The sequence below is a fragment of the Sinohyriopsis cumingii genome, chromosome 12, assembly GCF_028554795.1.
Source record: "Sinohyriopsis cumingii isolate HCF-2022 chromosome 12, ASM2855479v2, whole genome shotgun sequence".
In the NCBI taxonomy this organism is placed as follows: Eukaryota; Metazoa; Mollusca; class Bivalvia; order Unionida; family Unionidae; genus Sinohyriopsis; species Sinohyriopsis cumingii.
Window position 1 is genome coordinate 46,450,708 of NC_142972.1, and position 18,824 is coordinate 46,469,531.

The following is an 18,824-nucleotide window of genomic DNA, read 5'->3' on the forward strand; positions in this document are numbered from 1 at the left end:
ACTCCACTCCTTGTCCCAACTACATACCTTTATAATTAGTGACTCATTTACATACATTTCCAGGCATAGAAAATTCCATTCACAGCATGAATGATACAGATCATTTAAAGACATATAACCCTGTGAAAATGACCATGAACAGATCATGAACTGGCATGAACTGTTCAAGAATTATTCATGAACTGGGGTTGTGAACAATTTATGAAAGTTCAGAAAAAGGTTCATGAACTATTCATGAATATGCATGAACAAAAATGGTCAAATTCATGAAATGTTTAATCATGAACTGGTCATGAACCAACACTTCACAAACTGTTCTTGAACAATTCATGAAATATTCATGAACTGCATTCATGAACAGTTCATAAAAGTTCACAAATTGGGTCATCATCATTCATGAACAAGTGCTTGAACATATTCATGAACTATGATGAACAAATTTTCTCATGAATGATTCATAACTGTTCATGAACAGTTCCTGTAAAAAAAAATATTACCTGACAAACTCACATATACCTATAGTATTATTTCTTCCTGAATCATGAAATAACATTGGCAGTGGAATTTTAAAACAGTATCAGATGGAACCTATTATCATAAAAATAGTCTTTAATTTCATAAAAATTTCTATTATGCAACAAAAAAATTGTAAATTGACAAGCAATATTCTTTTGTTTAGCTTTTCACAACACTTTTAGTATGTTCTCTAATTTTTCTTTGAAAGTCTTTATAGAGATGTTGGGGCATTTGTCTTCAAACAACTATTCAAGCATTATTTAACTTCCATCATCAAGAGGCTGTCTTTGGCATTTCTTCTGACTTTTACCAATCTTTTTACCTGAGATTGACCTGTCAGATAACTCTTCTTTTGTGAAGATTTTCAGGACCAATAATTTAATAAAATCCTGCCCATTATCACTACTCAGTTTCTCCATCTGTGACTTGAGCAGTGTGGAGGCTGGTGGTGTTGGTGGGGTAGATTGGCAGATTATTCCTTCTTACAATGTGTCTGCTTTATTTGTTTATCATTATTTAGAGGGTGATTGCCCTCAATGTTGTTGCCCATATCGAGTAAATGTTAATATAAAGTGCGTAACTTATAGATGGAATAAATAGAGATCTGAGCAAATATATAGAACAGAACTACATGAGCCCCAGTACATGAAATACAGCAATTTAATCAATTACATAAACAACTGTGATAATACGTTACATTAGGAAGATATGCTTCTCTTTTGAAATAAATAATTCATTGAATGTCAATCACAAATATACTTTTATAAATAGCCGATCTGTTTTAAAAGAAAGAATTAGTTCATCATAGAATCGCGTGAGTAATAGAAGTCACTGCCTTGTACAACTTCATGACCTGCTTATTTCCGGTTCACTCCAGCTTCACTGTGGCTGTTCTTCTTGGTCCTTTCGCTTTTGTCTTCTCCAAACTCTCTATTGTCTTGCCTCTTTTGGCCCTCAAACTTTGTGTGGGTAGGTGGATAAGTAAGTACATAGATACTTGGATAAGTAGGTACATGGGTACATCAGTGGAGCTATTTCCCCTTTCAAATTAAACAGAGAAGCAACCTAAATCTTCTGTCAGATATTCTACTGGGAATCGATCATTACTCCCCTCTCATTATGTCAGATATTGTCCTATCAGAATTCAAACAGATACCAAAGACAGTCTGGTCAAGCCAAACATGGCAGACCATAAGCAAACCTAGTTTCATAAGATTAATGTACTTCCTAATGGCTATTTCATCACTGACTCATTTTAACAGTTCCATTCTTGTCTCAGTTACAAAAATGAATGATTGAAATTCATTACATGTCTTAACTATGTTATTTTCAGCGAATACACACATTCAAGTCTTTATCATACGTGAAATCTGACTTCATGGCTTAACAACGTTAATTTCCGTCAATAAGCACTCAAGTCTTTATCTTACGTGAAATCATCTAAGATCGTATAATACACACAGATTCTCATAATTCCTATCAACTAAAGTAATGCATGAAATTCTTCCTGTAACAATCAAGATGACAAATTCAAACAATTCGTCAAACTTATATAAAGAAGATCATTGTACGAATTCAGATAGATGAACTCAAACACAGTTATACTCATATCTAGAAAATTGAATTATGGATTTAAACAAATAAATTCATGCAAATATAAACAAATAAATTCAAGCAAATCATTTATTGGTATCAACAAATTACATGAGCTTGACGCAAATACCTTGTGCTTTCAAGCTTTGCTCACTTCTACCACCAGAATTGTGTCCGTCGACTTTCCAGACATCTGGTCCCTCAGATAAATGTTTTACAAGAGAATTTCTTCTAAATTCAATCTCGAAGTCTCCTATATTTTTTCCTCTTGCAGGGAAATGTAGACTGACTAAATTTTTGTGATACTCACAGAAATTTTTATGATCGTGGTTGGGTATGCTTTTCCTCTTAATTGTGCTCTCACCAAATCCCTTCATATTCTTCATAATCTCTTCTCGGCACTTCTATCGACTTAAAAGAAATGATATTAAAAACATTTTCATTTGTCCATTCTACAGGAGTCCACATTTTTTTGTTTGAGGTTTTTACTTGTTGCAGAACCATTTGCATGCTCTTTTGTTTGTGAGGAAAGAGAGGCTCAGCTGCTGATATCACATGCATAAATTAACCAGTCATATCATGTCTTCTTTCATAGTCATCCAATCAGGGTGGACATTGTTTACATATTTCAGTTTTTACAGCAAATTGGCAACTGGTGATTTTTTTCCATGGGGTTCAACAGAGTACATTTATGTAGTTTATGACAGTAATGGATGAAAATCTTAGAAGTAATTCATTGAAATCTTTTATAGAAGTACATTTTGTTCATGCTGGCCAGAAAATATTTACCCATATTAATCCAAAACTGGTCAGGTTAAATACAAAAGTACTGAATAAAAGATCTATATGAACATTTATACAATGTTCATATCATGTTTTTAATTTATTCACCTTTATTTATATTTTGTGAGAAAGTTTGTATAATGAATTTTCATGAAACTTGATGAATACAGTTGTATAGAAATGTCATAAACAGTTTCAGTTAATATCTTACTGGTGCATCAAAGTGCTTGAATTGTTCATGAACCAAGGAACTTTAAAGATATTAAAATAGTTCATAAAAGTTCATCAGTCTGTTGATGAACTTCATGTATCCATCAAAATTCATGAAGTGTTCATGAACTTAGTTGTGGAACTATCGTGAATATTTGTTAATGAACTATGATGATGAAACTGATCATGAACATTTGAAGAACCACATTCATGAACAGTTCATGAGTATTCATGAAGTAATGAATTTGTTCTCACAGGGGTAATTTACTTCTCACAATTCATATCGGAAGAAATGCATGAAATCTTTATGATCGATGTTTATTGTCAGATACAAATCACTAAAATCTAAACACATTCATATCATTGAAATACTGTATGATATCCTAGAATGCATAAGTCATATAATACTCATAATACTCAAGACAAATGAAGGCAAACAGCTAAATTCGAAACTCAAGGATAAATTTATGTATGAATTTAAAATGAATAAATTCAATAAATTCAACAAATAATTACAAATTTACATCAGTGAACATATTGTATGCAATTGAGACAATACCTTTGTATCTTCGTGAGCCCTTGCCTGCTTATCGTCAGAGAATTACCTTTGTCTCATCTCAAGACCTACATTTCTTGGATGATTTATATAACAACAAATTACTTCTTAATTTTACATGGGGTTCAATTCTGGCTTCATCAGAACATTGACTAATTTCATGAGGGGAATTTCTTAATATCTTGAATTCCAACTGGAAACACAAGTACTCTCTTTTAGCTTAGCCAATCAGGATTACTTTCTCAAACCTTCAGAACATTTTAACAATCCAATTAAGATCAGAATAATTCTCTTTAATCTGCCTTTATTAATAACTACTCTGCAAAAATCTCGTTTTATCAAATGGCCTGGGATTTCCCCAGATTTGTGCTCTGGTTTGTGTCAACTGTGTCATTTTCCACTATTTGACCTTATGTTAACATTGACCTCTTCCATCTGTCTGACCATTATCAAATGGACTCTAATCAAAATTTAATTCCTGCCCCAAACAGCATATCCCATGCCTCACAGTCAGCCATTTTTTGTGAGCCTAGATCATATATTAAACTTAATGATTACTTGTCACTCTGACTATGACAGAATGTACTGTGAAATTATCTACAACAGTTTGCACCATTGCAGATTTCAAAATTAGAATTTTAGTTTTATTTTAACAAATGTTTTGCCTTATCTTTTGGAAACTATGCAATTGCAACTGATATGAATTTCTCTTTTGTCATTATATATCAACCAATGTTGACTTGAAAATAATAACTATATATGATATAAAACTTAAGAAATCATAAATTTCAGGCCTTCATTTACAAGATAAATGTGCAAAACTATGGTTGATAATAATAAAATTGCAGCTTTTGACATTTTCTTAAGGGCAGAATATGTTGTCTTGGTTTTCATTTTTCAAATATTGCATATTGTATTAAAACAAACTACCTTTCTTTTTCTTCATTTAGTGTGTCCTTAAATTAGGATCAAGGTTAAATTTACTGACCATGACTGTCCAAAAATATGGGATGCATAAAAAAAATTAGGGTAAAAACTTCAGATAACCAGAGTAATAGGGTAGAGAATATAATTGCTTGTCATCATTGTCTGTATCATGGCCACTGTCCAGAGCATATAACTTGTTGCCCCTACTCTGCATGAACCTTTGGAAATATTAAAGATTGACTACAGCATTGAGGTTCAGAACTCCTGTTGATAACTAATGGTTGTCTGTATGTGTAATACAATGTGTGTAATTGTGAATTACATGCGATTATGTCAGTACCTAAATAAATTCATATACAACTTGGTGTTTTATAGTAGGGTTTTTTCATGACATAATCTGACATAGCTGTTTTTTTCCTTAACAGCAACCACATCATTTGATGCATTGAACGACTTTGTTTTCTCTGCTGGGTCCACCACAATTTCAAAAGAACATTCAAATCACTATAACTAAATAATCTGCCTTAAGTTTCATCTAGTTTAAGAGCAGTCCTTCCATAACATCATATTTACTTTTATTGGGCACATGATGTGGTCAGTACCTTAAAATAAAGTCTTGGTCAATCAGAAGAATAAAGACAGAGTTTTCATCTCAGCTGAATGTGAGATCACCTTACAATGACAGGATTTACCTTATTTTACTCATAAGTCCAAATTCAAACTGCACAGACCCATGTCTGCCATCACATAATGTGCCAGCCGATCTGAGTCTGTGCAGTTTGTTAGTAGTAAGCAGTAGAACAAACAAGATAGACCCTGATCTGAAAGTGCATTATGTGACAGCAGATCATGATCTTTGTTGTGTGCAGTTTGACTCAACTTAAAAGTGACCATAATTGGTAAAAACACATCTTGAACTCTTTATTCAGAAAATCAGCAAAACCAAAAGCAAATGAACAAGATTTATATCTAACACTCAAACTATTAAAAACAGGACACATTTATTATCTGCAGGATACATTGTCTGACTGGTTCCCACCACTTATATTTGACTGGTGTAAAATTGATGAGACATATTTGTGTACCTCCTTACTCATCGTTTTTAATATACATGTATTTGTTTCAGTAGAAATTTTCTGGAAAGTATTCAACATCCGAAAAGGAACATACTGAAGTTAGCAAATATTCTGTGATTACTGATATGGACCATATATACTTAATTATAACTTAAATCCAGGTACAATCCATCATAGATCCTGACCTATCATTTCCTTCAAATAACGCCTGAAGGGCCTTATGTAAGCTGTGTGAGTTGGCAACTGACAGTTTATACCGTGATAAACTCAGAAAAAAAACCTGTTAAACTCTTATAATTTGCAATTATTTATAATTTTATTTTTTATTGTTATTTTGCATTTTATGGATATTTCTTGTCAGTTTTAGAGCCCATTTAAGCATATGAATTCTGTTTGAGGCGTCTGTTACGTAGATATTTACAGAACAGGGTATTCTCCACCTGCAACATAATAGCTACGTTAATATCAAACAAACAATTCTACCAATGATAGGCAATTTAAGGTTTTGAACTTTCCACTGCATGGTCTTAATCTTTTATCTAAATTGGCATATATAATCTGAGTAGAAGTTCAATATTCAAAGCAAAGGATGTGTTGTTTTGTTTGATGTACTAATGACTATTGGATTTGAAGGTCAGCATCATACATTGTAGGACCGTAAATCTAATTGTTTAAAAGTTTGCCTTTGAAACCCCCTCCTCCTAATCCCTATGTCCATTTACCTATAGTTTTAAATTCATTTCTAATGAGCTGCAGTGAAATGGTGTAGCCCCAATGGTCTTAGCAGATTTTGAATTTCCCAGCTTTTCTTTTTCAAATCTAGTCAGAGAAATAATTATTTATATTCAGAAAAACAGCACAGATGTGTTATTAGATTCTGTCAAATAAATTTATTCAATTTTCTAAATAAAATATAAACCCACCATTTGCTTTGGGCACAAATTGTCACACATTATGCATGCTTTATTTCTAGGAAATGTAGAAATTACCTGTTTGCACTTCATAGTGTTGCTATTGTGGACTGCAATTTCATTTGGTTGAAAATTTATGGTAACCAAGGAAAGACAAATTTGATTGAATAAGTTTCTATAACAAAATTAATATATCTAATTGAACTAGGCTAAATGTGATTAGACATACCGTATATACTCACTTATTGGCAGATCAGGATCCTTGTTCTTTGTAGTTGGACTTGACCTATAGGCAAGCATACACAGTACTTGTTTCATTAAAGAACTTGCACCCCTAGTTCAGTTGATTTAGGTGTTTGTCAAGTACCATTGCTCTTCAGAGAACTGATATGAAGGTTTAAGAACTGCAGGCATTTGATTAAGCCTTGATTTACTCAAGAAGGAAAAAGTAGTCAGGATAGATATTGTACAAATAAACCAATTACACTCTTAGCTATACAATTGTGTAGATATGGGCTGCAAACTAAGTGAGATGTTCTTTAAAATTTGGTCTTCAGTTTTACTGTCAATAGTGTCAGGATAGAACTACACAGCACTGATTTTTATGGCAATAATAAGTCAATGCCCACTCGATATTTAGCAGGTTTGACATCTTATATTGTTTGACTACAATCATGTAATGTGCCAGCAGAATTTAATCTACCTATATATATATAACTGATATGAATTTCTATTTTATCATTATATATCAGTCAAGGTTAACTTGAAAATGATATCTATATATGATATAAAACTTAAGAAATCATAAATTTCAGACCTTCATTTACAAGATGCAAAATTATGGGTGATAATAATAAAATCGTCATATATATAACTGTATATATCATGTACAGCTGTACATTGACTCTCAATTCCATCTTATACTTTCAAAGAATAAGTCTGTACTGAATGTATTTTGGAGATTTTTTTCAGTTCAGTTATACTTTTTTATGATTGCAAGGTTATTTGTCAATTCATTTATGCTTTCATATGATTGCAAGGTTATTTGTCATTTCAGTTATGCTTTCATATGATTGCAAGGTTATTTGTCATTTCAGTTATGCTTTCATATGATTGCAAGGTTATTTGTCATTTCAGTTATGCTTTCATATGATTGCAAGGTTATTTGTCATTTCAGTTATGCTTTCATATGATTGCAAGGTTTATTGTCATTTCAGTTATGCTTTCATATGATTGCAAGGTTATTTGTCATTTCAGTTATGCTTTCATATGATTGCAAGGTTATTTGTCATTTCAGTTATGCTTTCATATGATTGCAAGGTTATTTGTCATTTCAGTTATGCTTTCATATGATTGCAAGGTTAAGACATTCAACGCCATGTTAAAACTTATAGATTGACATAATGAGCAATTGACTGTACAGTGGAATTGCAACTTGGTTATGGTTCTATACTGACAACTGTAAAAAAAAAAAAAAAAAACAAGAGGAAAGATAATATGTATTTTCATTTTCTTATTTTAACACCAGTTAAATAAGGGATACATTGTAACTTATGCTTTTTTCATTTTTCATTCTAAATTACTTTTAAATGCCCTATCAAGAGGTCCCAACTGTGACTATATTGTGCCTCCTTTTTCCATGTCCCCCTCTTTTCATTTCCACTTTAAGGGGGAACAGTGCCCAAATTTACTAAATCTTAGATGAGCCCTGCTGGTAGACAAGCATCTTATTCCCGTTTCAGTGCCTAATTTTAAGGGTTACACGCTGTTCAATTACTTGGCATCTAATGATGTTCGGCTAATGTACATCTAACTTTTTCCTACAAAATTTGAAGTAAGTAATGTAATTTTTGGCTTTTTTTTTATTCCCTCACTGCTTAGAGTGGAAGCAACTTGATTTGGTTCTCTCAATCAGTCCATCCTTACATTGATCTGTCCTTCTGTCCATCCAGAGAAATGTGTATTGTGTAGAAACCACTCACTGTTGAGAAGATGACATTTGGTATACGTAGTTGTATCCAAATGTAGATAACGTGATTTCATTGCATCAAATTTTCAAGCTTTTACACATTTTTGTAACTTTCTGGATATTGACTCAACTTTCTGGATATTGACTCAACTTTCTGGATATTGACTCTTTTTGTTGCAAGCTAGATATGTTTGCAGTTTAGCAAAAACCACATAAGGTTAGCAAATGAAATTTGGTAGGTACCTTTGTACATGTAGTCAGATATATTTGAACTGCTTTGATTTTCAAGCCATTATAAAACTTTTCAATATTCTTCTACTGTTTAAAATGTTTTGACTAACTTTTTTAATGTTGATAGAGATATCTTTTAAATATTAGCATGATAAATCAAAGGCAACTTATGCAGGCAAAGTAAATGTGGTATGCCTGTATGTATGCATATCATATGCCATATGTACATGTATGTGACCTAATTACATTTTCATGCAATTATAGCATTTTTGCAGACCTTTTCTAAATTTTTTGGTAAGCATGTTTATCTTAAAGGTGTGAGATGTCATATTTTTTTTAATTATTAAATTTAATTTGTGTAAAAGTTAGTCTAATGTCACGGTACCTGATTGTTCCCCAAATTTGGGGAACTTTGCTTTCATTTAACGTTGTTTTTTTTTTCTTTTTGCTTCACTTTTTTACCCAGACCTTTGTTTGACTTGCAATTGCACAGTGATGAACTGTAACAGGCCAGGTGACCCAGGCTAGATTTAAAACTCTGCCCTGTACAAAGTATAGTTAAAACCAGTCTAAAAAATACGTTATGGAGTAGAGCCTTTTTTTCACCTCTGTAGAACTCTCATTAAAAGTTAATTTGCCTTTCAGATCATTGAAGAGTCAGCTCAGAGCATTCTGGAAAAGGTACCTAAGGCTGTCAGCACTTCTTCTGTCATGGAGAAATACCCTGTCTTGTATGAACAGTCTATGAACACTGTATTGGTACAGGAGGTCATCAGGTAAGTTTAAAATATATTTTTGATTTGCTTGCAAACATAAGCAAGACATGGGTATCACTGTGCTAATGGAATATTTTCTGATGTCATGACTATTGGAACTGGCATCAGCGTGAAGATACAACACTCCTTTGATAAATTGTAAACCCACTTATAATACAGGTTTTGTTTCTCCATTTATTTTATACTAGAATATATCCCAAAATTGACACCTGTTTGCTGAACATGAAGAAAATCACAATCAAAATTGGTAACTGAAACCTTGGTATGTCACTCGTTTTGTTGTCAGAAATGGTAGATAGTACCTGGAAATTTAAATCAGCATAGTGAAATTCTCAGCTTTTAATAAGCATGATAAGAAGTTATGTTTTGTTAAAATTTCTTTCCAAATAATATTGTTAGTACACCATAAATAACAGTATTCAACAAAATTGGAGAGATGAAAATGTCAGTAATGCCTACTGGGAACAGCACTTTAATAAATATATACCAGTGAAATAAGTAAGTGTAATCATCATAAATGCAGTGTATCCTCCTGTGTTCAATGTTAAATATATCAGTCTGCCATAACAGCATTTTCCTGATAATTTCTGTGAGAACCTAATTAAGCACCTGTCCATGTTTTTCTATCTGACTTGCGGACATATTTTTTTTATCATTACACTGAAATAAAAACAGACCTGTTTTGTTGTATCACAATAATGACGTGTTTTGTTTCAAATAATAAAATGTAGAAAAAAAAGAAAGTTAATAGGCTAGTAGCCCTGTTCATGTATCAGTTCAACTCATTTCAGTTGATTAGTTGAGCGCTGTTATAAATTGTAATTTGTATGTAATAAAATTTGACTACCTTAAATTAACCTACTCAGTCAGAAATGTGATAGCAAGGCAACTAAGTGAAATGAATGCTAGGTGAAAGCTCTGTTTCACAAATATGATTAATTATGGATAAGCCAGTTTCAGTGTTTGTAGTTAACTAAAAAATTTTGAACTGGCACACAGATTTCCTCAAGGATGAAAAGTTTCACTATTACTTGCAATGAATCATGACTTTAGTATTTTACATTAAAAGATAAAAGTTTAGAATTGATGGCTGTTTCATGAAATTAACGTTCTTTGTGTTTGAAAGAATTAGAATCTTTTTTTATTTTTAGTTGAATCAACAACAACAAAAAGCATTGATGTAATACACAATGTTTTCATGAACATGTGAAGGTTTTCAAACCAGTTGGAATAATGTTAATGATATTTCAGATGTTACGCAACTCGAACATATGGTATTTTATGCAGAAAAGCAAACAACTTCATTAGAAAATGTGCTTAATGCTTTATTGACAGTTTTTCCCAATGCAATTTTAAAAACAAGTATTAAGCCATTAAACATGTCACAAGATGAAGCCGGGTTGGGACTGGATTAGGGAAGACACCAAAAGCAACTGTGTTTACAAGATGTTTATTTATAAATGCAATTTAAATATTAACAAATCTGACACCATTATAAACAAAAAGATAAGGAAAATTATAAAGTTCCTAACATGAACTATCAACAGCAATTAACTTAACGAGAAAAAACTCAAAAAAATAAAAGTGATCTACACCCCAATATAAAGAAAGTCTTGAATGTATCGTTCATACAACGATATTGAAATGCATGTGAATTTGAATGTATCATTCAAATAACGATTTAGAAAAGAATGTAAATTTGAATGTATCGTTCATAAAACAATATTGAACGATATTGAAAAGCAGGTAAATTTGAATGTATCATTCATATAACGACATTGAAAAGAATGTAAATTTGAATGTATCGTTCAAATAACGACTTTGAAATGCATGTAATTATGAACCTATCGATCGTAAACCGATATTGAAATAGGAATGAAATTATGAACCTATCGATTGTTCATATAATGAAAGGAATGAATGAAATTATGAACCTATCGATCGTTCACATAACGATATTGCAATAGGAATGAATGAAATTATGAACCTATCGATCGTTCATATAGCAATAGGAATGAATAAAATTATGAACCTATTGATCGTTCACATAACAATATTGCAGTAGGAATGAATGAAATTATGAACCTATTGATTGTTCACATAACGATATAGCAATAGGAATGAATGAAATTATGAGATGCAGTAGTGGAAATAACATGGAACACTATATATAACTATCGTGGTGCCCATTTGACGTCCAAGATGTAACTCCGGTTCCACGCGCTCTAGTCAATGGCCAGAGAAGCACCCACGCATGGTCCCCTCCTCTCAATCTGTTGAAGGATCCTTTGAGAGCACTCACATCACAGACCTGATGGTTGCGAAGCCCTGGTCCTTCACATCGAGAAAACCAGTCCACTTTTCCGATCCAACGTCACCATAACACAGCGTATACGTCACACGAAACCACACTGAGTTCTGTAACTCCACATCAAATAATGTATAAGGCATGGCAGGCATGTATAAGGCAGCTCTACAGCTGATGACTCTACATCAAACCATATACAAGGCATAGCATAAGGCAGCTCTACAGCTGGAGATTTGCTTCCGTAAAGGGGTAAGCTTTCTGACAAGACTCAGCGTAATGTAATTTGGTTATAGAGAATTTGCTCTATATGTACACTAGCTGTGACAGATATGCGCAGCTAGGTACTTAGGTTTCCCCGCTGCAGGCAATTTGCTCGTGCAGCATGGTCTGAGTTTCGCTCAGGATTTCAAAATAACGAGAAAAATATACCACCCTCAGATGACACTGTATGCGGCAACAAAACCCGAGTCCATTTTTGACAACATATACATATTGATATAACTCATATGCAATTTTGTGACAAAACAGTCCAGTTGAGTTTTCTCAGTGTCCAGCAGGGATGGCATCACTTTTATTCTTTTTTGGAGGTCCCTTGGTTACTTGCTTACAGAGCGGACTGTGGTTTTGGACCCCATTGTGTAAGACTTATCAAGGAAAAGGTGTATTGCATTTAACTCCATTTGTCTGAAATTGCCACATGTATGTTCATAAAATATGAATGGTATGTTTATTATATGGAATACCACATGTATGTTCATAAAATATGAATGGTATGTTTATTATATGGAATGCCACATGTATGTTCATAAAATATGAATGGTATGTTTATTATATGGAATACCACATGTATGTTCATAAAATATGAATGGTATGTTTATTATATGGAATGCCACATGTATGTTCATAAAATATGAATGGTATGTTTATTATATGGAATGCCACATGTATGTTCATAAAATATGAATGGTATGTTTATTATATGGAATACCACATGTATGTTCATAAAATATGAATGGTATGTTTATTATATGGAATACCACATGTATGTTCATAAAATATGAATGGTATGTTTATTATATGGAATACCACATGTATGTTCATAAAATATGAATGGTATGTTTATTATATGGAATGCCACATGTATGTTCATAAAATATGAATGGTATGTTTATTATATGGAATGCCACATGTATGTTCATAAAATATGAATGGTATGTTTATTATATGGAATACCACATGTATGTTCATAAAATATGAATGGTATGTTTATTATATGGAATGCCACATGTATGTTCATAAAATATGAATGGTATGTTTATTATATGGAATGCCACATGTATGTTCATAAAATATGAATGGTATGTTTATTATATGGAATGCCACATGTATGTTCATAAAATATGAATGGTATGTTTATTATATGGAATACCACATGTATGTTCATAAAATATGAATGGTATGTTTATTATATGGAATACCACATGTATGTTCATAAAATATGAATGGTATGTTTATTATATGGAATGCCACATGTATGTTCATAAAATATGAATGGTATGTTTATTATATGGAATGCCACATGTATGTTCATAAAATAGAATGATATGTTTATTATATGGAATGCCACATGTATGTTCATAAAATATGAATGGTATGTTTATTATATGGAATACCACATGTATGTTCATAAAATAGAATGGTATGTTTATTATATGGAATGCCACATGTATGTTCATAAAATAGAATGGTATGTTTATTATATGGAATACCACATGTATGTTCATAAAATATGAATGGTATGTTTATTATATGGAATACCACATGTATGTTCATAAAATAGAATGGTATGTTTATTATATGGAATGCCACATGTATGTTCATAAAATATGAATGGTATGTTTATTATATGGAATGCCACATGTATGTTCATAAAATATGAATGGTATGTTTATTATATGGAATGCCACATGTATGTTCATAAAATAGAATGGTATGTTTATTATATGGAATACCACATGTATGTTCATAAAATATGAATGGTATGTTTATTATATGGAATGCCACATGTATGTTCATAAAATAGAATGGTATGTTTATTATATGGAATGCCACATGTATGTTCATAAAATAGAATGGTATGTTTATTATATGGAATGCCACATGTATGTTCATAAAATATGAATGGTATGTTTATTATATGGAATGCCACATGTATGTTCATAAAATATGAATGGTATGTTTATTATATGGAATGCCACATGTATGTTCATAAAATATGAATGGTATGTTTATTATATGGAATGCCACATGTATGTTCATAAAATATGAATGGTATGTTTATTATATGGAATGCCACATGTATGTTCATAAAATATGAATGGTATGTTTATTATATGGAATACCACATGTATGTTCATAAAATATGAATGGTATGTTTATTATATGGAATGCCACATGTATGTTCATAAAATATGAATGGTATGTTTATTATATGGAATACCACATGTATGTTCATAAAATATGAATGGTATGTTTATTATATGGAATACCACATGTATGTTCATAAAATATGAATGGTATGTTTATTATATGGAATGCCACATGCCTGTAGATCACACTCTAGGTCAAAATAGTGTTTTAAAAAAAAATATAATTACATGTATGTTTGTCTGGGAAATATGAACACATGTATCTGTGTCAGGGAGATATGAATACATGCTTGTGTGTCTGGGAAATATTAATACATTTATGTTTGTCTGGGAAATATGAATACATGTATGTGTGTCAGGGAAAGATGAATATATGTATGTGTGTCTGGTAAAGATGAATGCATGCATGTATGTCTGGAAAATATAAATATATTTATGTGTGTCTGGAAAATATAAATAAATGTGTGTCAGGGAAATCTGAACAGATGTATCTGTATCTGGGAGATATGAATACATGTATGCGTGTCTTGGAAATATGAATAAATACATGTGTGTCTAGGAGATATGAATATATGTATCTGTGTCTGGGAAATATAAATAAATGTACGTGTATGTGAAATATGAATACATGTATGTTTGTCTGGAAGATGAACATTTATATGTGTGTCTGGAAAATATGAATTCATGTATGCATCTGAGGGTTGGCAGGAAGGAATAAACAAAATGCCAGTCAAGAGCATTATAATAAGGTACAATAAACAAAATGCCAGTCAAGAGCATTATAATAAGGTACAATAAACAAAATGCCAGTCAAGAGCATTATAATAAGGTACAATAAACAAAATGCCAGTCAAGAGCATTATAATAAGGTACAATAAACAAAATGCCAGTCAAGAGCATTATAATAAGGTACAATAAACAAAATGCCTGTCAAGAGCATTATAATAAGGTACAGCTGCAAATGAATCAGAAAATTTGTTGTCAAAACAACCAGCGTGGTAATGCCAGAATTTTAGTGATGCGTCTGCTATAAATAGATGAGATTTAACACACATTAAATTATCAGAAAATTTTTAAGATTTAGAATATTTATTTATATACAGTTTTTTTCTGTATTTACATTTATTTATTCAATGTTTTCAGATACAACCGGCTCTTGAAGGTGATCCAGCAGAGCCTGGTAGACCTTTTAAAGGCTCTGAAGGGTCTGGTTGTGATGTCCCAGGAGCTGGAAGGCATGTCCACCAGTCTCTTCAACAATGCTGTCCCATCAATTTGGGCATCAAAAGTAAAGTTTAAACTTTGTTTATATAAGAACTGAATTTGATATTTGACAGGGTTCATCAAGTCATGAAGCTGCAAGATTAATTACACTCTATACATGAACAGCCATAGTGAAGGGAATAGTTGTATAGATAATAGCAAATCTCAAGAAATAAATAACTGACCCATATTTGAACTATTTTTATTTCAAATGTTGTCAAGGCACACAAGAAGGGTACATGAATACATAAAGGGAGGTAATTCTGGCATTATGGACTAATGATTTATAATAATTAGTTCTGCATCATACAATTTTAAATTTAACTAAAGTATTCATCACTTGATCTAATTTTAACCACTCTAAATGCTTGTTACAAAGACTTGGTGTTAATTGTTTAAATATTTTACATTGATTGTTAGACAAGTTCTAACGGTTCATATTGTAATTTTGATGACCCTGATGTTGTCATTGTGTGGTCCTTGCAGCAGAGGAGACTAGAGATCATGGATGAACCTACCCATCATAGATGGATGACAAAGCAATAAGTTGTTCTCATATATTTTTGTTATTTTGGACTTTACATGTCTTGGCAGAGAGCAGCTGTATAAGCTTCAATTTAATGTTTGATGATCTGCATACAGGCATCAGCAAATTACATATGAATTCAACAGCTTCTGAACTAATATGTGTTGGATTCTGGAAGTGATTGCTATATATTTAACAGGTAGTGTTTGGAAGGATTGAATACGGTGGATTGATAGAAGATGGAATAGGCTTTTGTTCTGGTTCAAGAGTCAGCTCAAGTTGTGAACCACCCAAAATCTGAATTCTAATGGGTCAGACCATCCACTATTGAAGTTACCTTGAGCAGTTATTTTCCAGTACACCCTGTAATGTCAGAAAATAATCAAAAAGTGGCAGCTAATAAATTGTCGGTCATAATTAGTCATCTACTTTCTCATGCATCTACCATAACTGGATAGTAATCCTAGGACTGCAGTAGTATAAAGCCAGTGCACTATGCAGACACTGCAGTGTGTCTCATAAAATCGATTTTCTTTCTGAAGAAATGCCTTATTCCAGAAATACCATCCCTTAATTCATGTTGATTTTCTAAAAACATTTTTATCGTTAGGTAGATAGTTAGTACAAATAGTTTTTCCCACTTTTTTTGTATAATAGAAATTTCAGACATAATCACCAATCAATATGTTGCTCCCATCAACAATATTATTGCAAAGATGTGGAACAATGTTGTAAAGATAACAAGATACAGTATAACCCCATTATAACATGGTAGTTGGGAGCCATAGAACCTGACCGCGTTATATCCGAATTCATGTTATAACGGAGCGCGCTATAGCGGGGTCACACTGTAATGCCTTCTGTATCTTTATCACCAGATTGGTTAGATGAAGAGAATACTGGTGTGTGATACATCATAGTATCACAACAGAACGGTTATTGTGTAGAATATTTCACTTTGAATACTTTTAAGAGAAGATTAAATAGCTTTTTGATGTATTTGTTTCAGGCCTATCCATCACTGAAGCCTCTGGCAGCCTGGGTACTTGATCTTGTGGAAAGAATGAAATTTATCAGCAACTGGATTGACAAGGGACTGCCATCTGTAGGTTGATTTGAACATTCAGATTAATAATTTAAAGGAGAAAAGTAGTTACTTGTATCATTAAATTTTCAGCCAGATGAATATCTTACTGTCATTGGGCAGATATTTAAATAGTTGATGTAGGAACAAGATTCAGTCTTCCAGGTCATGTAGGCAGAGAGATAAAAAAAAAAACACTTCTGCCACCAATTTCCATTTGTTTCACATGTGTAGTGTAATTATTAACAGTATTATTTTGTACACTCTGTCTGCACTACCACTAGTAACACCACCTTCCATCACCAAATCTTGATCTAAGAACTCATAACCCATAGTTTTATATTTTGTGTGTGCCCTGTGTGTGATTTCAGTGGTGACATGTAATATGTAATTTACTTTGTTTGGTGAGTTTCTACCCAGCAGTTTGTGAGCAGATAACTCAGTAGAGTTAAAAACAAATAGACAAGCAGATGGAAAGTATCAACACATCCCCATGGCATAAAAAAATGGTGGGGACAAAAACTGTTGAAAAATATTTAAATGAGCAGGCATAATGTACTGATGAAAGAGTGTAGACAGATGTGGACCATTTCTGATTCAGACCAGGTTTTTTTTTTAACCATTTCTGATTCAGACCAGGGTTATTTTTGAACCATTTCTGATTCAGACCAGGGTTATTTGAACCATTTCTGATTCAGACCAGGGTTATTTGGACCATTTCTGATTCAGACCAGGGTTATTTGGACCATTTGTTTCAGACCAGGGTTATTTGGACCATTTTTGATTCAGACCATATACTTGGCTGATCAGAAGGGTATTATGGGTTAAAGTGTTGTGATATTTTATTGCTTAAATGATGATATTTCTCTTTATTTACTAGGTAATTTGAGCAGTTTGAAACTGCATTTAAAGAAACCAAATGGCAATTTTATGTGAGATAATGGTGTAGTTCTGTATACAAATCAGATGAAATAATGTAAGACTTTATTTTGAATTGTCAAAATAACAGTGACATATTTTCAAAGCAGCTCATTCACCTTTGTGCAGAATGGAAATGCATATGGTGTACTTTTCGTTTTGAGAAAGATTACAATTACTGAGACTGAAAATATGAAAAGAGGACCCATCCAGTATCATTTTTTGTTATAAATATAATGGTCTGACTATGTTGATGTTTTCATTGGATTTAATGAAGAATTTATCTTTATACTGAATATTGTATTATATTCTAATCGTAGTAAATAGAACTTATATGCTAAACAATGAAACTGGAATCTGTCAGATTCATGATTTAATTCAATACAGTATCTTATATCTGTATTCTGCAAATCTTTTGGACCTTATGTTAATTATCATTAAAAAAATCTGTTTTCAAAAAATGGGAATAATGACAAAAATAAAACATGTTTGTTCCATTGTTTGTCTTTATAAGATTTTGCATTGTCTCCATCAGCCTGGAATTTGTCCAGATTAACCCACAATGGTCCAAACTAGCCATGTTTCAAATCAACCTTGGTCTAAATCTGCAAACAGTCATGATGACGATTCTTCAATTTAAGGTGTAAAGATCAGAAAATGTCAAGAATTTTGACAATTTTTCAGAAATTATATCCTGTACATTGGAACCATTACAGGAGATAGGTGTACAAAATGATCATTTAAGAAT

The 18,824-nt window shown here is 32.2% G+C and overlaps 1 protein-coding gene across 1 annotated transcript in view; it reads left to right on the forward strand.

Annotated features, from left to right (window-relative positions):
- The window catches only part of LOC149786380 (dynein axonemal heavy chain 1-like), a 314,616-nt gene that overhangs the window by 191,018 nt on the left and 104,774 nt on the right, over positions 1-18,824 (forward strand). The window contains exons 76-78 of the mRNA XM_089976799.1: positions 9,418-9,548; positions 15,429-15,573; positions 17,084-17,179. Of these exons, the coding sequence (XP_089832925.1) occupies positions 9,418-9,548; positions 15,429-15,573; positions 17,084-17,179 (372 nt within the window). The remainder of the gene's footprint in view (positions 1-9,417; positions 9,549-15,428; positions 15,574-17,083; positions 17,180-18,824) is intronic.